At 41.3% G+C, this 23,725-nt stretch overlaps 1 protein-coding gene across 1 annotated transcript in view; it reads right to left on the bottom strand.

Moving 5' to 3' along the window:
• The window catches only part of LOC109855946, a 37,481-nt gene extending 14,153 nt beyond the window's left edge, over positions 1–23,328 (bottom strand). Inside the window, exons 1-2 of the mRNA XM_020430685.1 lie at positions 22,677–23,328; positions 21,489–21,536 (exon numbers count right to left, since the gene is read on the bottom strand). Of these exons, the coding sequence (XP_020286274.1) occupies positions 21,489–21,536; positions 22,677–23,027 (399 nt within the window). The 5' untranslated portion in view covers positions 23,028–23,328. The remainder of the gene's footprint in view (positions 1–21,488; positions 21,537–22,676) is intronic.
• Between the last annotated feature and the right edge of the window lie 397 nt (positions 23,329–23,725).

Raw genomic sequence — 23,725 nt, 5'->3', positions numbered from 1 at the left:
GAGTTCCGGAGAAGATAAAGATTCGGAAGAGAGCGCGCGACACATAGAATGAAATAAAAGATGCGCACGTATATGTACACACGTAGCCACGGTTCTTAGCTCTCGGGCGAATTAAACAACGGCAAATGCAAATAGCAGAGACGTGGGATATCTGGAGCGTGAAATTAGGGACGACAAATCGTCGTCGTCGTCCGATTATCCATGCCTCTCTCGGCGGGGGAATTATTAAATTCTCTCGGTAGTTCGCGTCCGAAATCACGCGATTTTCTTGAATATTTGTCTTTGCGCAACGAATAATAATAACGGACGAGCTCGAACAACCGGTGAATAAAACCGTATCCTTGTCGTGAATCCTTTTGTCGAAAATTAATTAGCGACGCTAATTAATTGCGCGCGGATGAGATGGTTTCGCCGCGATGGGAACGACCCCCCGATCGAGAGAGCTTCCTCCTCACCTGGATGACATCCAGATGACTCACGCTGATGACCGCGCCGCAGGATCATTGCGCGGATATACGCACGCTAATCAGAGCGTGCGATTAGAGAGACCGCGCGCGCGCCAGCCGCAACAATTGCAGCGTTGTGTGTGCTGCGCTCCTCTTTCGGCCGGAACTCCTCTAGACACGAGCGTGCGCGCCAGTCAAATCGTCGCTTCTCCCGCTTCTCTCCGCGCGCAATATTTTATTTTATATACGAACTACTTCGTTTTCCCAGAAGAAAATTAAAACTCGAAGAAAACTAAAACGTAAAAATGTGCAAAATATAATTCGCAAAAAAACTAAATTTTTGAACGGACACGAGAGACATCTTGATCACGTGGAAATTGATGCTTATATTTACATTTTAAAATTGTTATAGCGGTATTGTTTTTTTTTTTTTTTTTTTTTTAATTGTACCAAGGACTTCTCGAATATTTACTCGTCGAATAAAAAACTGCCGCGAACGTTATACATAAAATGCGCGGTCATCGTAAGCGATTACGAACGCGCATTTTAGCGAGCAGTTCCGATGCGCATTCATTTCCGTTGGTTAAAATTGTTCTGCCGACGCGATTCTATTGGGATTCACGACGCGGAGAGCTGCTTAAAGTAAACTTCCGGCTATCTCACGACCGCGTCTTGGCGCCCGCATTAAATCCTACGAACACGTCGAAAAGAATTTTCTCAGAGAACATTTAGAGAACCCGGGGGTCTATCTGGGTCATGAAGTCGAAGAACTCCTCTTCCTGGCGCGCTTGTGTCATCATCCGTCCAAGATCATGCGTTCAACGGCTTCCTTTGTCGCTACACCGGAACCGCATCATCGGCACGCGTTATAAAACGATCGGGATACAAAATCTCGCGCTCCGTGACGTAATCCTCTTTGGACAAAAAAGATTTTTATCGGCGTCGAACAAAAAAAAAAACAAATACGTGCCGTTGCTACGTATAAATACTAGTTAAACTTAGATTTTTACTTAGATCAGCTTTATTCTCCTCGCGCGATCCGCGCGCGTTTACTTTTTTTTTTTTTTTTTTTTTTTTTTCTAAACACACTTAAATTTTCCACTCGAATGTCGACAAAAGAAACGACGTCGGATGGATCCGTGTTATCGCGTGGCAACCGTGGCTCCTTTTCTAATTCCGTCCTCTCTTCCGAGAGTCGATTTTAAACTCTTTGGTGGACTCTCCCGCTTTTGTGATCATCATTGTGTGACGCCCAGAAGCGTATAAAGCGCGGAATGAAATAGCGCTCTCTTGGGAAATGGGAAAATCTTTTTAGCATATATTAAAAGAGAGAGAGAAAAAGAGAGATATGTGTGTACGAAATCACCGTAGCGAGGAAACGGAGCGCGCCTTCTAATTCTCGTATCTCTCGTTACGAATACCGGTCGCGCATCTACAAACGCACGTCGTCGCGTTTCGCGCGAAACGGAGACACAATAACGAAAACGCACTCGCGACCGATGTGTATCACGTAACCGAACGTCTTTCGCACCAAGATCGAGATCCAGGGTCGGGGCGCGCGCGCGCGCGCGAGATCGGATATTCTTCTCAGATACGATATTCAAGATTGCGACTATCGGACCGTGACCCTGTGCACGTGTGATATTACACACCGCTCGTATATTGCGTGATTCGCAATCCGGTCTCTTTCGAGACGCGCCGTTGCGAAACTCGAAGAGACCCGATTCCCGCTACCGGAAGAGATTTTTTTTTTTTTTTTTAATTCAAACTCGACTATTTACATATCTCGCTCGTCGGGGAATCCGTTTTACACGCGTATCATTCTCTTCTCTTCGATGAGAATTGAATTAAATGCGAACGCGTACGTTTCCCGACGATAAAATCGCCCGTTTGAAAACTGGCGGGCGACGCATCGGTGTGACGAGGAAACGTCGAGCGATATATTCAAATGTTCCCGACTGTCGCTTTTCCCCCGAGTTCGCGCGTCGTTCAGCTCACGAGAGCAGAAAGCGCATAAAGGTCGGCAACTCGTACGTGTGCGTGCGTGTGTGTGTGTGTGTGTGTGTGTTTGTATCTTCAATCGCTAAATTCGGTGTCCACGAAAGCGTCAAGCCGAGGGAGACAAGGCTGCACCGAGAAATCGTTCGACGACGAAGTCCGAACCGTCCGAATAATCGGACGCACTCTCCTTGATCCGATTCCGAACAACATCCCATAAAAGACCTTCTGCATTCGGTATATTTGCATATACCGCTTTTACTTTCACATCTTCGATGTCGCGACTCACCTCGGCTCGTAACACAGGCCATTAATTCGCGAAACTCGAAAAAGAACGATACCTTCGATTGCGAAAAGAGAGTTCTGCGTATCGTCGGAAGATGTAATGAAGACAAAAACGCGCCAGATATATAAACTCTTCTAGCACACAGATCAATAATCTTTTATGTAATCGAGAAAAAAATATATTTTTTTTAACTTAATAATACGTAAATCGTATTGTTACGTCCGTATCGCGACTTCTGGATTTAAATAAATAATCAGAACTTAACCTTTAGACCGTCGGTTATTTTTCCATTAAATCAGTGTATTTTTTTTTCTCAAAAATTCGTGTAGGGTAAAAGACCCAATTACTGTCACCTGAATAATAAACTCTGGCGTTAGCGAATTGTTTTCACTTCATTTATTTATCAAAAACATGTGTTTTTCTTCTTATCTGGTATTATTCAATGTCTCTAATATAAGAAACAAAATAATACCGGCTCTCAAAGTCTCTATTTTTATTTATAAATTTAATAATTAATCAAAAGAACGATGCGAGAGTTATTACTGTCATCCCTAAAATGAAAGAAATGAGACAAGAATGTTGAGTGCTGGAGATTTTTTGTTATATTAATTGCACTTAAAATTCTATGTGAGATTATTTTCATGCATAACTTTTTAAGATTTATTTAATATTTTAAATAAAATAGCTTAGGGTGACAGTAATTGAACAGGAGACAGTAATTGGGTCTTTTACCCTATATTAATAACATACACGTTATGTGGAATCTCGAGGTTTGTATAAAGCTCTCCAAAAAGGTCTTTTGCGGCGGCCTAAAGGTTAATAAACACGCGTTTTATAATAATTATAACATTATAATTAATATGCAGATATGCACAAAGAGTTCGGAGTTTCTTTCTAACGCTCCACAATTCCTGTTCAATTCTATCCGCCTGAATTTGGAAATCAACAAGGCGTTCGCATCCGTTCTTCTGTCAAACAGTTGCTCATCGATCGATGGAACTGTCGTTATTTCCTACCGCGTGACGACGCAAAATGCATTTTGCAACAATATTTACGCGCGCGCACGTAAAGCTGCTGACTTACGCAAAAAAATTACGCGCTGTTTTAAGTATATATTTTTTTCTCATCAGAAAATAATTTGCAGATTAACGCGTTACACTGTAGACGTCATGCGTAATCCGTGAAAAGAAAACTACGCGCACAGCTACTCACTTCTGTTGCCGGTTTAATTATCGATTGCGCAATTTACGGTGGTCCCTGCGCGCGTTGCGTGGCCCCACGTCAGATTATGTTTTACGATAGTCCGCGCGCGCGATGACTCAAGTCTCGGTAGAAAATCAGACAGCAGAAAGACGAGAAAAAACGTGTGCGTGTGTGTATGTATGTGTGTGTGTGTGTGATACAAGCGGCTCTCGCATACTAAATCGCGTTTGACCGAGAACGGGGTGCGCGTTTAAACGAGAGTCTTAATTGACGCACGGCGTGCACTTAATTAAGGGATACGCCGCGAGCGATGTTAATTGCGACGAACTGTGTCAATACCTGGCTGCAATGCACGCGGCCGCCAGGCAGAGAGGTGGCGTGCGCTCGACGGATTAATGAAGACAATTATTAGATTAACGACATCCTGTCCGGGCGATCGCGCCGATGTTGTAATTAGGATGATCAACCGAACGCGACCTTTAGTCTCGCCGTGCGCACGCCAGCCAGTTAAAACCGAGATGCGCGCGGGAGAGAACAGCCCGCAGTTTAAAACTTAACAGAGCCACTTTACACCCACAAGAGTGTTTTAATTATTAGAATCTTAAAACAATTTGTATATATTTTAATTTATTTCCCATTCCGTTTTGATAAAATCTAAGATAAAAATAAGTTTAAATTAAAATAAATAAAACTGCGCGATATGCAAGAGATCCGGATTCGACCTCTGGCACGAGGTGTCTTTCTTCGAATGGATTTTTTTTAACTTCCATGGAGAAGTAAATTAAATATTTCATTTATACATGAGATGTGAACCAAACATTATATGTAAATTTTCGAATTAAATTTATAATTCGAATTTTCACGTGTATTAATTTATACATTTAAGGAAATATATAATTGCGCTACATCCGGCATATTGGCTCGTACAGATCTTAATATTTAGTTGTAAAATAAAAAATAATAATTTAAATAAATAGATTTAAAATAAAATGTCCTTTTATTTGGAAAGTTTTTGCTAAAGACTCAATCACAAAAAAATATTTTCGATGTAATCCCAGAACTGTGTCGTTTTTATACGAAAGAAAATGTACGGAGCATCTCTCTCTCTCTCTCTCTCTCTCTCTTTTGTTTTGTTTCACTAAAGACGTTCGCGGAGTCGGTGAGCCGCAGTCGCTCTACGGCAAAATTCTCAGGCGGATAAACTCGTGGCGCGGAGCATCGTATCGTTGGATGTGGTTTTAGCTAGGCTCATAAAGTGGCCTGGAATCCGCAAGGATCGATGGATCAGATGGGGCGAGAGATGGGGAGGGCGCAAAAGTTTCTTCCCCCCTCCGGGATGGTATGCCGACCGCGCTTGCCGCTCGGTTGGAAAGGTAAAGGAAGCAAAAAAGACGTCGAATCTCGTCGACGAGACTGACTTTCGACGATGAGGAGAAAACGAAACGCAAAGGGAAACAAGGGAAGCGTGGGGAAGATGTTCTCAAGGCCGTGCTAGAGACGGAAATAGATGCGGCGCTCTTTTCTACCCTCTCTTTGTGCGCGTGCCTTTTCGCGCGTGTTCCCCGAATAAATGCAATTAAGGATATTTTAAAAAAATCGTCCATTTTTATAATATCCGGACGGAGTCGATATTTTGATGTAGTTGAACGAAAAAAATATTAAATACCGTCGGAATTATCACTTTTTGTTACACATCGATCGCTTTTATACATTACAGATAGTTGACTTTAATTGCCGCGGCCGACGTGAAAAGATGGAAGATCATTGCTATGATATATTGCTCCGAGACTGGCGATGAATCGCCGGTTTTGAGCCGTTTTATAGGCCCATTAACGCTAATGCAATGCCGTAAATGAATAAGAAAAATATAAACCTTCTCTCTAGTTATTACAGACCTCTTTGCCGTCTATGTCAAAAATAAATATTTCAACATGCAAATGTTTCGTACTCTTACTTCAGCGGCACGAAGCCGAATTCATGTCGCCGAAACAAGAATACGAAACAATCTCTCTTTGCGTCATTCGTAGATTTCTCAAGGTTACGCACAAAAGTTATACACAATGTGTGTGCAATGTTATTTTATTCGACGCGGTGTATACAGCGAATAACTTTGACATTCGAACATCACACGAGTTTTACTTTGTCGCAGAATAATTTTGTCTAAAATAAAAAGAAAAATATTTGTCGGTACAACCATAGAGTATTGAACATCTAGTTAACAAAACTATAAACTTTTGTATAAATTTATCTAACTTAAATCGCAAGAAGGATTTTTTGACGCTGGATATTTGTAATATAATTTTTAACGTGTAAATATATTGTGTATATATTTATATACGCGTTAAAAATATATTCTCGCACGTATATCTAACAACATGTCTTGGCTGTCAAAGTCTTTTTTTTCTTGATTAAACGAAGCCGTATATTTTTGGTTTTATTTCTATACTTTGCATCATTTCTTGCATAACACGGTTTAAAAATAATGTCCGATTCTAATGTTACATTAAAATATTCGGATAAATTCGAAAATAAGTTTTAGCAATAACTTTCATCTAAACACAACAAGAGTAATTGAATATCTTGTAGAATATTTTTTTTGACGCGTAATTTATTTTTACAAACAAATTATTCCGCGACAAAAACTCGTATGATGACCGAGAATGCTAAAGTTTATATTCGCCGCGTGTTATCACGTGCACATGATATCGCGCCTAACGTCAAGCTTTTAATTTGACTTTTCGACGTTTTTTTTTTTTTTCACGATAATAATTTATACACGCGACAAATAGCCGGGGAGAAGAATCAATTGAGAACGACACCAACATTCCGCGGCAATTATTTGTAATTATTCGACCGCGCTTCACCTGCGCGAAACTCGCGCGTCGTGCGCGAGACGCGCGCGTCCGGAGTTACCGTCGGAATTCGCAACCGCGACGACGCGAGCGGAAGTGTTTGATTAACAGTTTATTCATTATCGACCGGCGTATGAGATAAAGCAACGACGGCGCAAGCAGGGAGAGAAGAGTTACCTACTTGCCCAGCGCTCTGGAATAATGATCGTCCTCCTCCCGCGGGAGGAGGACGCGGCCAGAGACGAATTATTATATGCACGACGACGACAACGACGACAACGACGACGACGGCGACGGCGACGGCGACGAGAACGTCAGCCCTCCTGGTTTTTATTACAAAACTTGCCGTTACGTGCGTGTACGCGGAATTATAGGTGAGTTCGCGGGCTGGCCGTTTTGTACTCCTACGTACACACACACACGTACTATGTTGTTAGCTTTCACTCGGACACGTTCGGAAAACAGTCGGAGCCGCGCGAATTTTCCCATCGCGACTCCTTCTCGTCATTCTCATCACTCGGGAGGATCGCGGATGTACAACACAATGTAGACGTGCTTTTTTTTTATTACGCAAACTTTTATTCGCGATATCGCAAATTTCAGTTTCAACAAAAAAAAACAATGGAAACGCGACAATGAAACATATCGAGACAACAAAAAATTGTGAATCGATTCGCGAAGGATGTCATCATGAATTTTCATTTGCCGGATGTTCGGATTAACTATATACCTGCGAGCAATTTCACGGCTCGTGTCTATTTCGACGATCGTCCTCTCCGGGGTCAACAACACAGAATGTGTCTCTTCCCGTCTCTTCTTGTCGAGAAAAACGTTCTCGTTCTCTTCGGCGCTCATTAGTCTCACTCTCGGGACAATTAATTGCGACGAGTTTACGCTCGCTACGCTTTTGCAAGCGAGGATGTGTCTCCTCTTCTTGCATCGCAAGTGTCGCTCCTCGAATACGCGAGGTCACGCGGCAATTAAGCACACCGACGATCGGTTATGGCAATTGATCTTGATGGCCGTGAAGAATGCGCGCGTGAAAATTAAGGAATTTTCGTTGACTCACTCTCCGTTTTTATCTTCTTTCGAGCCGTTTGTTTCTCCCGGAGCAAGAGTAAAGTAAACTTGTTCGGGTGAACGTAAAAAGCGTCGATTCGATACAATCGGCCAATTCGTGACCGCTCGTAGAACCGCTGCCTCTTTTATTGACCGTAAAAGCCCCGGCCTCGCTAACTTTAATCTCCCGTTCTATATTTCCGATAACCGAATATAAATCAGCCGAGTCTCTCGAACGAGAGCCGTTGTGATGAATTTTTCATCGTGTTGCATTACGTTTCGGCTTTGTATACTCTGCGGTATTTGAATAGATATTTGGCGGCACACGTAAAAAAAATAAAACCCCACGGAAATAAAGTTATTAGAAAGTGTGTCCGTTTACTAAAAATTTACATATTTATGTATTATGTATTATGATAATGGGTTTAGCTCGAATTTATAACTTAATTTGTCTCAAAAGTTCTCTCATAAAAAAAAAATCTTTGAAGATATCACTAATATATTGGTCATAATTACGACGCGAGTAAAACGTCAACGAGATGTTATATATCATGACTGCTCTGACAGTCAGTAGTGTGGTTTGATATTTTAAGATTCTCCTCTCACCTCATTATCACGTCAGTCGGTCGTTAACGTAAATAGGTAGAGAAAGAAATACGAAACAAATGTTTGACACGCGATTCATTCTTCTTCTTAAAAATGAGCGAACGAGATATCTTGTTACTTATATAGTCGTTGTATGTTGCAAAAATTAAACATTAAATATTAAGTGTTTACAATAAATATTAAAGTTCGCGATGATGTTCAAAACTTATTGTTAGATTTGAAATAAATACAAGCTTGTGTGCTAGATACAAGCTTACGTGCAAATATATTTTATTATGTGTAAATTAACACGCGTGGAAATAATTCGAATCAAATTTAATTCGAAAATTCAATCGAGACGCTCTCTACCGTCCTACCAGAAAAAGCGTGTGTAAATAATCACAATCGATTCTATCGATCTTGATTGTTGCCGCTTTTATCTCGACGCTGATTGAACGTTTCTCCGATTTACTATGTCGTACGAATCAAGAGACGCGGTACTAACTCGCGCCGTTCGAGAGCGATTTCGTTGCGCGTGTTTTTAAAAACATAACTAAAATAAAGTCACGTGACTTTAGTCACACGTGTTGTTTTTTTACTCCTGCTTCTCACTATTTTTTGATTTTGATTTTCATGCGTTATTTTTCTGACATCTCTCTAATGTGTATCATATTATTTGTAAGACCTATATACTAGTTGTCATCGCGGTGACAGGTTGTGTTCACTAACACTACAACAATAATAGTGTGCGCGTAGCGCGCGCTTGTGTTGCGTATACATGTGAAATATATCCAATTTTGCCTTTTTATAAAATTAAATTTTAAATTAATTTTCAATTAATAAAAAAGTAAATTTTTAAATTTCTCTAAAAAATCAGAATTACTGTTTTAAATGTTATTTTCTTACTTTGTGTGTATGTGTGTGTGTGTGTATGTGTGTGTGTATTTGCGCATTTACAATTAAACTTTATCATGCAGCATAAATTTCGCGCAATTTGCATATATAGCGAAGCGCGGTGCTCGAAAACGCTGCCAGCAAAAGAGACAAAGAGACGGAGATGACCGGGCACGCAGGAATGTGCGCGCCGGTTTAATGCATGTTGTAACGTGCTGCCTCGCGAAGGTGCGTATTTCGTGGATAAAGGCAACCGGAAGAGGCTGAGGGCACCCGAGTGGAACGCGGCCCGACGGTGCAGAGAGGAGTAATGACACCGTGGTGCAAGGTAATCGTCAAATAAGGACCTTCCTAAGCAGGAACGCAGTTAAGAAGGTAGTTAATGCAGCTGTGTGTAATTTCGAAAGAAAAAAAAAACAAAAAAAATTAATGGAGTGTGCAAAACGGAAATCGTCGCGCTAAAAATACTTATGTACGATTGTTCCTTGTGTACGATTTATTTTTTTTTATCAACGTAATATTTAAGTGACGTAAAAAAAGTGACAAAGGCTCTTCGAAGATATTTGCACGCAAATTCCTCGATAACACGTGCATTTTGATTGGAAAATTCAAATTAGGAACCTCAGTAAATCCGTGATGTGTGAAATTCTCGAGACTCAGGCCGGTATTCACAGTCAAACTTTATATTTGAGATCATTTTGAGTTTATATCTTCGAATGTTCTGCAGTTAAACGACTACATTATCTTAAGACGATCTTCAATAAAAGACCCAACTATAAATACCGGTCTTGCTTCATTTTTTTTGTCTAAATCCTCGAAAAAAAAACACGATACACTTGACTGAAAATGACGAATCGGTCAGGCTTCCATTCGAGAGCACTGTTGAAAGCGGCTGATTTTTTTTTCAAGTGGAGAGAACGAGCCAAGTGCTCTCGCCGCTAATCTCGACGGGGCCAGATTGCGCGGATCATTGAACCGCGATTTATGACCGGCGTAATGCACAATCTTGACGAAAGTGACGTAACGCTAAATCACTCGGTATGTGCGCGCGCGCGCGCGCGCTTAACTTATTTCCCCGGGAGAACGAGAATGTACGCGTGTGCACGCATCCCATGTATTACATTCGCGTGTGTACGCATCCCATGTATTACATTCGCGTGATGCATCTCACGCGAGAGAGAGAGAGAGAGAAAGAGAAAGAGTCTCCTCCCCTGTCTCTCGTATCGTAGCTCGCGCTGCTAACATAGACACGGGATTATGTACATATTTACCTGGCATGTGATCCGAGAATCGTTCCTAGAACGTTATTTGCATATTTAGATCGCGAATGTTTCTCATAGCCGCGGTCGCTTCGCGGAAAAGACGCGAAGCGAGATAATTTCTCGCTTCTGGTTTCGAATCTTCGGATGGTAAACGCGAACGAGAGAGACAGAGAGGACGCGAATGTGATATTATACGTGTTACGATTGATTTCGGTGTTACGAAACGGTCGTTGCAAATTACGTCAAATAAGTTGAATATGAAAATTTTGCAATCACAAAAGCCAACCGTGTTGTCCGCGATGTTATAAACCGCGGTATGCAGTACATTTTCCCCGCGAAGGGGGAGATGAGAATATCTATCGTGTACACCTGTAAAAAAAAAGACTTGATTCACTCAACTCGCGTTATAAAACAGTTTATTGTATTCAGAAGAAAAATTCTCATTATTTATCTCGACTCGCGAGTGAGTTGAACAATTTTTTTTTTTTTTTTTTTTCATGCCTTTGTTGAGCAACTCGAGCAAATCTCGATTTCTTGGGCGTTATCTAAATGACTTGTTGCAACAATGAGGAACAAAACGGTCTATCTCTCTCTCTCTTTTTCTCAAGAAGGAAAGAGAGAGAGAGAGAGAGAGGATGTACCCGCCGTGTGTGAATACGTTTTTACACGCTGATAAATCTCTGTTTGATTTTCTCATCAGTTCTCTTCTCTCGTCGCTTTATCGCGCATACACATCGTAACACATGTTGTGTGTACACATTAAACAGAATAATATCGGGGGAAAAAATAACGGCCTTAATTTACGAGTAATTTGCGTTGCTGATATACTGCGGGGCGATTATCTTCCACTAGAAAAAACTGTGAACTCTCACACATTATAGGTATCTTATATCGCAAAAATTCTTGCATCGCATTATCGCCTCTGAAGGAAGAGTCTCCGTATCGGGAAGGAAGATGTGTGGAATATCGATTATATATGTATATATATACAGCCGGTTAATAATATACCGCTGTGTGTCCCAATTCCATTTCTCCCAGAAATTTCTGTATATTCTCAATATTCTTTCACGAAGTTCGAAATTAAAACAAACAAAAAATCGACCGAGCTGCTCGACACTCCCTTCAGTTTTCCTCTTGGAGAAAATACAGAGATTGATTGATTGATTGATTTAGCTTTATTTGTATTGCGCTCTGGGAATAATTCCCCTCAAGCGCTTGGTACAATTAATATTTCGTAAACAGAAAACATATTAAAAGAGAAGAACTTAATTATAAAGTAATACATAGAAAAAAGAAATAAGAAAATAAAATAACAAAATTAAAATAACAAAAATTAACAAAAATTAACAAAAATTAAACAAAAATTAACAGATGTTGACAAGTATTCTAAAAAGTAAATATAACAAATGTAAAGGTAATTAAACAAAAGAAATCAATTAAATTATAACAAAATAACAGAAACAAGTAGAATAATAAAAATAATATGAAAGAAAAATCTAATAAGAATATGAAATAGACAATGGGGTGCCAAACATCTGTTATTACAAAGCAAACAGAAAAGTAGATCATAATGACAAAAAATAACAAAAATAATAAAATATGTAAGACAAGGTATTGAAAATATTAAGACAGAAATAAAAATATTTTTAACAAAAATACAAAGATAAATATAAAATATGAAAGATTAAGAGGAAACAATAAAAATCTAAATAGTTAACAAATATAAATTAAGAAGAAATAACTAAATGTATATACAGAGTAAAAAGCTAGCTGGAGAGTAGGATATACCAAAGAATAACTTAGACAGAGCCAGCTAGCAGGTGCTGATACAATCGTTTTCGGAATATGTCAAATGGCTCTTTACGAATATCAGCAGGAATCGAGTTCCAGACGTCAACAGAAACGCATCTGAAGGAACGCCTGAATAATTCTGTCCGAGATAAAGGGAGGACGAGAGCATCACTGGCTGCTCTAGTGTCACGGGAGCCGTCGTCACGCCGAAAAACAAAGGTGTCATATAGAACCTGCGGGCGACGGGTTTCGAGTATTTTAAATACGAGACACCCAAGAAAAAATAATCTTCTAGGTGCAGTTTTTAGCCAACGCAGACTTTCAAAATAAGGTGATATGTGCTCATACCACTTCACGTTAAAAATGAATCTAATGCACATGTTGAGAGAACGCTGAAGACGTTGATTGCTTTCACTCGAAATATCGGTGAACAAGGCACAACAGTAATCAAAATGAGGAACAAGCAATGAGGACACAAGTCTAACGCGTAATTCAGTTGAAAGTAAGCCTTTCTGAGACTTAAGCTGATGAAGAGAAGAATTAACACGCGACACGGTACGAGAGACGTGTTCTTCCCAAGAAAGCGTACTAGTAATAGTAACACCTAAATAGACGACTGAGTCACTATACGGCATCTCGCTCCCCTCAACCAAGACCCGGGGCAAGCCGTCCAGAACGAAACTTCCAATATATCTCCTAGTACCAGAAATCATTGCAGTAGTCTTGCTAGCATTTAAAGTCAAATTGTTTACAGTCGACCACTGGACTACATTGCGGATATCAAGATTGATTTTAGTTATAGCCTCATGAAGGAGAGATGGCTTAGTGTGGATATATATAAGTAAATCATCCGCATAATAGTTATATTTACAAAAACATAAGTTTTTGCCGAAGTCAGAGACATAAAGAGAGAAGAGCAAAGGGCCGAGAACGGAACCCTGAGGGACGCCACACAAAGCGGGCAGCTCATTAGAATAAACTCCAGTCACAGGATCCTTCACGACTTGTGTCCGACCGAAGAGATAGGAACAGAGCCACCTGAGAACAGTACAAGAAAAATTTAGTTTTCTGAGTTTGTCGATCAAAGTACGGTGGTTAACACGGTCAAAGGCCCTGGTGAAATCAAAGAACACAGATACTGTAACCTGTCTTAAGTCGGCAGCATATCTCATATCGTCAACGACTCTAATAAGTGAAGTCTGCGTAGAGTGGTCCCGTCTATACGCATGCTGAAGAGGATCAAGAAGATTATTTGCCTCCACGTAGTCAATAATTTGCCGAGCAACGAGGCGTTCAAGAACTTTGGAAAGAGAACACAAAATCGATATCGGCCTATAATGCTTAAGTTCAGATGGATGTTTTACCTTAGGAATAGGACACACAATAGCAGATTTCCATTGAGAAGGAAAAACACCATGGAGTAGACAGTGGTTAAATAAATGAGCAATGTAAGGTGTAATACTAGGTAGAGCACGACTGATCATGTCCAATGAAAAACCATCCATGCCAGCGGATCCAGACTTAACTTCACGGATGGCGTGACGAATGTCGTTGAAGTCAATATAACTCCAATAAAATTTGCTGTCTTCATAGGACTCATCGCCAAGAAAAACATCNGCGTAATTCAGTTGAAAGTAAGCCTTTCTGAGACTTAAGCTGATGAAGAGAAGAATTAACACGCGACACGGTACGAGAGACGTGTTCTTCCCAAGAAAGCGTACTAGTAATAGTAACACCTAAATAGACGACTGAGTCACTATACGGCATCTCGCTCCCCTCAACCAAGACCCGGGGCAAGCCGTCCAGAACGAAACTTCCAATATATCTCCTAGTACCAGAAATCATTGCAGTAGTCTTGCTAGCATTTAAAGTCAAATTGTTTACAGTCGACCACTGGACTACATTGCGGATATCAAGATTGATTTTAGTTATAGCCTCATGAAGGAGAGATGGCTTAGTGTGGATATATATAAGTAAATCATCCGCATAATAGTTATATTTACAAAAACATAAGTTTTTGCCGAAGTCAGAGACATAAAGAGAGAAGAGCAAAGGGCCGAGAACGGAACCCTGAGGGACGCCACACAAAGCGGGCAGCTCATTAGAATAAACTCCAGTCACAGGATCCTTCACGACTTGTGTCCGACCGAAGAGATAGGAACAGAGCCACCTGAGAACAGTACAAGAAAAATTTAGTTTTCTGAGTTTGTCGATCAAAGTACGGTGGTTAACACGGTCAAAGGCCCTGGTGAAATCAAAGAACACAGATACTGTAACCTGTCTTAAGTCGGCAGCATATCTCATATCGTCAACGACTCTAATAAGTGAAGTCTGCGTAGAGTGGTCCCGTCTATACGCATGCTGAAGAGGATCAAGAAGATTATTTGCCTCCACGTAGTCAATAATTTGCCGAGCAACGAGGCGTTCAAGAACTTTGGAAAGAGAACACAAAATCGATATCGGCCTATAATGCTTAAGTTCAGATGGATGTTTTACCTTAGGAATAGGACACACAATAGCAGATTTCCATTGAGAAGGAAAAACACCATGGAGTAGACAGTGGTTAAATAAATGAGCAATGTAAGGTGTAATACTAGGTAGAGCACGACTGATCATGTCCAATGAAAAACCATCCATGCCAGCGGATCCAGACTTAACTTCACGGATGGCGTGACGAATGTCGTTGAAGTCAATATAACTCCAATAAAATTTGCTGTCTTCATAGGACTCATCGCCAAGAAAAACATCGCTTAAGTCGGTAGTTTCATTCGAGTCAGCAAGAAAGAAGGAGTTCAGCTCGTTTATGGAGAAAAGCAAGCTCCTATCAGAGGTTTTAGACTTTATCAAGCCTAACTGACGAAGGTTCTTCCATATGGTGGAAGGGTCTTTTTTATTTGAAAAAATGGAAAGGTAATAACTCTGTTTAGCATCACGCACCATGGCTTGAGCCTGGTTTCTCAATCTCTTATAGAGATTATAATTAACGTCAGATTTATTCCTTCGCCACCTTCTGCGCTGCTTATTTCTTTCATTCATGCAGGACCTAATTTCAGGCGTAATCCAGGGCGCAGGCAGATGCTTAGGATGAATGATCTTAAGTGGCGCGTGTTTATTGTAACAGTTAGATATATATTCGTTAAACATAGTCACTTTATTATCAATTTCATCAGAGTTTATGAAGATACTCCAGTCGCAACTACAAAATACAGAGAGAGAGAGAGAGAGAGAGAGAGAGAGAGAGAGAGAGAAAGTGAATCAAACGTTTAGCGAGTCATTAAGGGGAACTGCTGCGCTTTAACAACGTTAATTTCGAGCTCATCTAATCTTTCAATAAGGGGGGAAGCTAATTGAAATTAACTTGACGAGAAGAGAGGCGCGCGAAAGTCAATTGCGGGCCGCGCGTTCGCCGACGCGGTTTTATTTTTACGCGCGTTTAACTCGCCCGTGAGGGAAACGTTTTAGTCGATCGATCGAGAGGAGAATGACTCGCCCTCGCATGCCGACGAAAATGCATCGGCGTGTAATTGCGCGAGACCGCTTATCGCTACGCGCACATCAATCCACCTCCGCCAGATGCGCGCCCGCGAGCGACGTCGAGTCGGATTTCACGTGGCTCTCGGCTTTATTATTATTGCGGCACGCAATGATACCGGCGACGAGAGAGAGAGACAGAGAGAGAGAAAGAGAAAGAGCGAAAGAGCGTGCGCGCGGCGCAAAAAGGTGGAAGAAGGAAGGAGAGGTGGACGAGTCCGCAGCACCGACTCTCCGTTGGGATGCTGCGTTCTCTCGCGAGCGCCGTGCGTTAACACACGCACTGGGTTATGTAAATAGCACTGAACGGGGCGAACAACGCGCGCCGGGTTAAAGCGCCGTACGTCTCCGAAGCGCGATATCGAATAACGGTGCTTCTCTCGCGATGAGACCGCGGAAAGTGTAACTTCTCCGCGCGCGCGCACGTGGATCCTCTCTCTCCTCGTCAATGAGAAATCCTCGATACAACGGAACATGCATTTTTTTTCATCGACGAGATTCTTAGGGCCACGAGGTTACGACCGAACTAACGTGAACGTATTTATGATACGAAGAAGTTAAATTAACTCTCTTCGTGAGATTGACTCTCAAAATTGTCGACTTGTCAGACTGACTGGGTCTGTGAGACCCACGCATTTTTTAAATCAAACATCTAAAAAATATTTTTCAATTGTTTTTGTAAGTTTTGAACGATTCTGCGTCGATAAAAAAACGAATTAAAAAATATCTAGTAGTTTCGAAAATAATAAGCATCGTTAAAAAAAAAAAAATTAATTTTTACCGGAGACGCCGATGCGCAATTTTTGAGTGGGTCTGGGAGACCCACAAAGGATTGAGACTCTTTTCCGGAAAACTTTTTCGAGATTTTTCAAATTCAAATAAAAGAAGTTTTGCTCGCGCAAATACTTTAAAAACATATATATATATACACACACACACACACACACACGTGTACGTATCAGGTGATAATACGGCGAATATTATATTTACTATTGAGTTGTTTCCTTGTGTTTCAAAAGCAAAGCTTCTACTCTGTGCCGCGTGAGGTCGGATGTTAAATTTAGACAACTATAACCGTATTTTTGATTTGCTTTGTATCTTCGCGATCTTTGTTCGATCGGCTAGTTAAGCGTGCGATCGCGTGTCGCGTACACTTCCCTTCGACGTTCCCAGAACGGACAGCGCGCAAAAAGAAGAGGAAGAAGCGAGGGTTTTCGTCGACGCGCGCTATAAATGAAATAACATTTCGGCCAGCGTGACAGATTAATCTGCTGCCTTTCTTACCAAGCTTCTCGGCCCGCACGAATATCCCACTTCTCGCGCCGTAAACATCGTATATTTCCGCGCGCGGACATCAAGAGGTTTGCCCTCGAAACTAACGTAGTTTACGTAGTTTCGTCGAGCAGCTGATGAGTAGCCAGTACGTAAAAATAGACAGCGCCATTAAGAGAGACTCGGATTCTCTAAAAAAATTAATTGATCTACTTTACTGTGTCAAAAAACCGCTGTGTAGTCTCACAGTTTGCCTAATGGACTTCGCTATAGCTGCTCGTGTAACGCGCGAAACACTTGTGCGTTTTATTTTGACATACCACACGATATTTAACCCTCCCTCGCAGAGACAGACATGGGTCTCTCACTTCAAAAATTGCTCATCGGCGTTTCTAAAACTTAGTTTTTTTTTTTTAAGCCCTTTATATCTCCGAAATTACTAGATTTATTTTTTTAATTTGTTTTTTTTTTATCGACGTAGATGATCGATTCTAAAATCGCGCGGGTCTCACAGACCCAGTCGGTCCAAGTAGTCGTTATTTTTGACGGTCCGTTCACGAAGGATCGAATGATGACAAATACAATTCTCTTATATTGCTTATGTTTTGTTGCGACATTCTTTTAAAAAATTTATTAAACTTGTATTTTTTATAAGAATAAAATAAAAAAAAACAACTTGTGCGCTATATTTAACTTAACGATGTTACACAACGAGAGCGGATAGCCGTAACACGCGGAAGGACAAGAAAAGAATCCGTAGACAACAGTGTTCTCTTTTATAATCGCTGCGACGCGCAATTGAGGCGGATATTGAGGGAAAAAAAAAAAAAAAAAAGGATCAAAGTGATCGCGCGAAGAATTAACGGTTGCCTTGAAATTGCCAGCGAAGCGAGAGAATAGCGAGGAATTTGCTTTTTATATTGGCAATCGCGCGTACGCAGATATTTTATATTTATTGCGACAGGTTTGTACGTAAGCGTTTCGATGATGATAAGAAGCGAGGAAATCGATTGATTCTTGCGCGAGCAACGGGACTCGTTTCGTTATACCGCCACGCGTGTGTCCGATTCGCCCGGCTAATTAGTCGATCGCGCGTTTGATTAACCGCGGCGAAAAAATGTCTTTTTCTCATTCGAAATGTGTGCGCCGATTGGTTGTTGTTTTTAGCCCAAGGAGGAGATACAAAATATGTACGTCCAAGCGCGAAGTTGGAAACAAAAACTATGCGGGAAGATGAACGATCGTGATGAGTGTTTCGTAAATTTTTGGGGGAGAGAGAGAGACAGAGAGAGAGAGAGAGTTAAAAATAAATTCGAGAAAAGAGAGAAACAGATGAAAGGAGAAACTCTCTGCGAAAGGGTTGCGTTGTTACGTTTCTTTGTCCCGAACCGGTTGCCGCGACGCGATTTCGCAATCGACGGGAAGGGCCCCTTCCGGCCCTTTACGACGAGTCTCTTCTCGACCGATCGTATCTTCTTATCCGCATGACTCGTAAAACGTGCGAAACCGTTGGCGGGGATCACGGAAGGGAATCACGGTGCGTGTCGCGCAACGTGATGTATGCATTACACAGGTGTGCAAATGGAAGCGGGAGAATAAAGTGTTCTTGAACGCGCGCGCGCGCGCGCACTCTTCTTTCTCGGTAAGGGTGGGCAAATAATAGGTGATCGCAAACGTGTGTGCGACTACTTAATTGCTCGCCGTAAATAGACATTTCACGTAGTGAAACGCGCAGGTGTGCGTAGAAAGATTCAATCACTTGTTCGCGCGATGAGGAAGAATTCACACCTAGAGATAGGCGCTTTTAAAGTTTTTAAATAAAAATTCGCGCGATCCCACGATCGGCGCGACCACTTTTTCACGTCCGCGATTTAAATCCACCGGGCGCGAGTCGTCACTTCCGGGAGAGAACTTTTATCTCCCGTCCTCTTTGCGCATTGCGCCTATAAAAGGATTATACGCTTATCTTGCGCAAACACAGAGCAGATTTGTTGCAAATAAAAGCATGGTCGTTTTAACACACACACACACTCTATCTTCTATTCCACACGCAACAGGTCAACCGCGCCGAACAAAGAGGGGGATGATAATTTTCTTGCGCTCTGATTGTGTGCGTGCGTGTGTGTGTGTGTGGTGTGTGATGCGTGCGTGTGTGTGTGTGTGGTGTGTGATGCGGGCTTGTGTGCGATATGGGCTCGAAAAAAAGAGCAGGATGGTGACGTCACGTGAACCCGCTCCGGTCACTGGCAACGGTCGTGGACAAACGTGCGACGAACACGCGCGAGCGGATACAACATTCGGGTAGGTCCCACAAAGGCAAGTCCCCTCGGATTGATAATAATTACGGGAGGGGCTGAAGCGGACTTCCGCTCGTATGTGTATGCTACACTCGATCCACGAACGCGAACGGCCGTGCGTTCGGTCCTAACGCGAACAAAACCACCTACGGATATTTCAGGAACACACAACTCACTTGAGTTCCGCGCGCGACATTTATTGCGCGGGATTTTTGTGGGCGAAAAATTGTGCGTGGGCACAAGGCGCCGCGCGCGTGCCTCAACCCCCCTAACATTTCTCAACGTTCTTAATGACGAAGAGAGGCTTAACATATATTTCTTGAAAAGAAAAAAAATAGTCGACAGTTCTTTCGACACCTGCGGCAATTAGACAAGTAAGATTAACCGCGCACACATTGTCTGTTTCTTTTTTTCAGCATATTTTATAACTGTTAATAAGAGGTGTATTTATATATCGTCACTCCCTACGTATAATTACATAAGTGTCACATACGGGATTTTCAGTTTATTGCATAGTAACACGTAGAAAGTCATGTTCTTTATGGTCGCCAAATATTAAAAAAAAATATTCATAAGTAAGGTAAAAATTTAAAACCGAAAGATCTCTTAACTAGGGAAACTATACGAAGCTTTAAACTTTTAAACTGCTCTCTTTTAAAATTTGCGTTTTGGAGTTACGGGATTATACATAGAGAGTGACGATATATAGATATTATTTATTTATTAAACTTAATCCTTGCCTTTCGGCTTTGGATGGCTTCCGGTTACTTTACATTTTTTACATTTTACTTCTTTACATCTTTACATTTGCCCGAAATAACTTTCATTTTCATTTTAACATATATATATATATATATAGAAACTTTTAAATTAATTTTTCACGTTTATTTATATTTTAAACAATTTGGAATTCTAAGCGATCGCTTGAAGAGAAATATATTATCAAAATCACAATTATTTAATAAACATATGACGATTGCATTTTTTTATGACTTATACTCTTCCTCAGGCACAAAGTTTTTTCAAATTTTCAAAACAACGTTACAGTTTTTACATTACATAATATTGATGTTATTTATTTCATCAAATTATAAATTAAAAGATACTTTTGTTAAAGATCAATTTAAACAGTGAGAATTTAATTTTTATTGTATTATTAATTATATAATTAATATAAAAGTTATTTTTAAATAAATTAACCAGTATCTTGTCTAATTAATGTCTAATTTGCATGGATATAGTCATTTACATAAAAATTTTAATATGTGTGTGTTTTACTTCCACGTTTCTTGTAATTGATGTGCGTTTGACAAAAATCATACAAAAGCCAATTTCTAGGATTAATATCGCTCGCTTTCAAACTCGTTGAGAGGAGACTCGCATTTGTGCATGTAGACACAACTTTACGTAAATGCTACAGATGATGCGCACACAAATAAAAAAAAAAAAAAAAAGTGTACTACGGGATTCCGGATAATTCCGCGGTTTCGAGCGATTAGTTACCGTCTGCTGAATGCTCGGCGAAATAAAGGCCCGACGGAAACGTGTGGTCTGTTACTTTCAGAATAAATAATACCGCGGCCGTGCATGAAAGGGCTTGCTCCGTCATGGCGAGCTGTAAAGTGCGCCACGGTCAGAGGAACACACCTGGCCTTTTATTTATTCTTTTTTTTTTTTATCTCGTCGTTAAGAGAAGAATCGAAACGAAAGGATCTATCTTAGAGAAGAGCGAGAAAATTCCGCGTCAATTCAAAACCGTCGTTCTCTCACGAGCGATAAAAACGTTTCCGGGGGGAGTTTTCTTTTTTGCGCGAAAAAAATAAATTGTCGCGAAACACAAAGTCGCTTCGAGTAGTAGATACTGGGGGGACTAAGATCGCGCGTTTTTTTCGAACGAAATAGAAAACAGAGAAAGATACCGTAACGTGTTAGGTGCGCGGCGCGGAAAGACATATCGAAGATGAATATGCAATAATAACGCGGCGGCGCCGACGAGGCATAAATAAACTCACCTTTCGAAGTTTCTCCAATTCATTCGCATCCGCAACCGGCTGTGCCGCCTGTCAAGAAATAGAAAGCATCGAATTATTTGACGGCGCTTCACACATTGTTATTGTGTGTATCGAGAGTATATATATATTCTTCAATGAGAGAGAAATAGAGAATTATGCGCGCGCGCGCGCGAGCGCGTATTCATCTTTCGACATTTTAATAGTGTCCGGGGCACAATGGCGGATCTCGCACGCCATCGCGGCAATGTTTTCTGAACGGGGAACAACGTTTGTTTTATTGTATTTAAATCGGAGTTGTGCAAAACTCTCTAGCGCGGAGTTTGTTCTAACGCTCGAGAGATTTCATCGCGCTTTGCTTCTAATTTCGTAATTAGCCGTAAAACAGGAACGCGCGCGCACGGCTAGATAGGTATGCGCGTGTATTGGGGCAACGTATTAGTACGTACGCAACGCTGTTAATCTCTATCACAATCCTTACGATCCCGCGCTGTCATAATTCACACAAGCCATGATATTAAACCTCTAAGCAGCACCGAAGGTATGTAGAAACAGTTTCATATAGCTTTATGTTATATACGAGAGAGAGAGAGAGAGAGAGAGAACGAGAGAGATTAATTCCGAACAAACAAGGTACACACAAGATATTTTCCGAGAACCGCGAATATAAATTCTCGAACTATATATCGAAAGAAATTTATTTTATACACTTGTACAATTTAAATGATTTAACAACTTGTCAATTTATTAATTTATTAAATAAATTCTTATTTAGTAAAGCAATTAGATGTTCAATTTATTTACTTTATTTTGTGAAGTTGATGAAAAAATTTAATACAAATTTTGAATTGAAGATTTTCTTTATTTATCGAAAGATTGTTTAACCTAGAAATTAGCTCTCTCTCTCTCTTTGAATTAAACAAAAAAAAATCTAAAATAAACAAAAAGAAATGTGTATACACTATGAGAACTGGTGCATTCCTTCGCGTGAAATTATCCATAGACCGGATAATATTTTTAGCATCGATGGAATTTCTCGTGTATACGCACAAAAAAAAAAAAAAATAATTGCAACACATCTCCGGATGATATTTCACGTGCGTGGTTACCGTTAGCTCGATATTAAAAGAGCGAAACAGAACCGGCACGTTGTGAAAGAAAATACTGCAAAACAGCACAAAAGGCATTCACCTCCTTCGGCTTCGGCTGCTCCCAGAGAACGGTTCGCTCCGCAGCGACGGCGGCGGCGGCGGCGGCGTCGTCGTCGTCGTCGTCGTCGTCGTCATCGTCGTCGCCGTCACCGCCGTTCATCGCCGATTTGTTCTGGGTCGCGAAATTCACGAGCGAGATGAAGTTGTTGTTGTTGCGCGCGTTGTTGTTGCGATCCTCGTTCGCGACGGCGTTGTCGAGCAGCTCGTAATCCAGGGATTTGCAGTCGCGGCCGTTGGTGATGAAGTTACGCGCGAACGCGCTCTTGAAGAAGCGACCCGGTGACACCTCGCTGCCGAGCGCGAACTCCACCTTCGGGGCCTCCGTCGTCATCGCCGTCGTCTTCGTCGCGCGAGAGAGTACGCGAAAGACAAAAAACAAAAAAAGAACAAAAATAGAGAAAAAAAACAAACCCCCCAACGATCGAACGCACTGACAGGTGCGCGAACTCGAGTCACACGCGAATCATCATCGCCGCGCGGATTGACGTTTTTCGCGGGAGACGAAAAAACCGAAAATCACAATTCTCTCTCTCCTCTGTCTCACCCGCGCGATTTTCAATTTTTTCAAATCGCCATTCATCAACCGGGTGAACGAAGAGAAACGAGAAGGATCCGCAAACGAGGAGCGCGATACGCCGGTACGTGTCAAACTGAGCGCCAAAGCCCGCGCACAGTCCTTTTCTAGGTTTCTCCTGTCTTCGTTGTGTGTGCGCATGCGGCGCGCATCGAGCGACGGTGTCCGCAACTCGACTCGATCGGACGTCGCTTACGGAAGAGAGCAGAAAATCGTCTTATTTTATATCTCTCGCGCACTTGCGACGCGCGCAAAGATCTAATTTGAAAAGTCACGAAAATTTGGAAAATTTTATTTCACATTTAACGGAGAAAACAAAAATTGACTCGAGAAAGAGATGTCACATCGGGTCGCATCGAGGACGCATCTTCAAACTCTTAATCAGCGGCAGATCGGAGAAAATGCAAGCGCGGTGAAAATGAAACTCTGACCATCTGCGACCGAGCGCAACAGCT

The sequence above is a fragment of the Pseudomyrmex gracilis genome, unplaced genomic scaffold, assembly GCF_002006095.1.
Source record: "Pseudomyrmex gracilis isolate BER0280 unplaced genomic scaffold, ASM200609v1 scaffold_102, whole genome shotgun sequence".
Lineage (NCBI taxonomy): Eukaryota > Metazoa > Arthropoda > Insecta > Hymenoptera > Formicidae > Pseudomyrmex > Pseudomyrmex gracilis.
The sequence above is the reverse complement of the archived record's forward strand: the minus strand, read 5'-3'. Positions and strand labels throughout refer to the sequence as shown.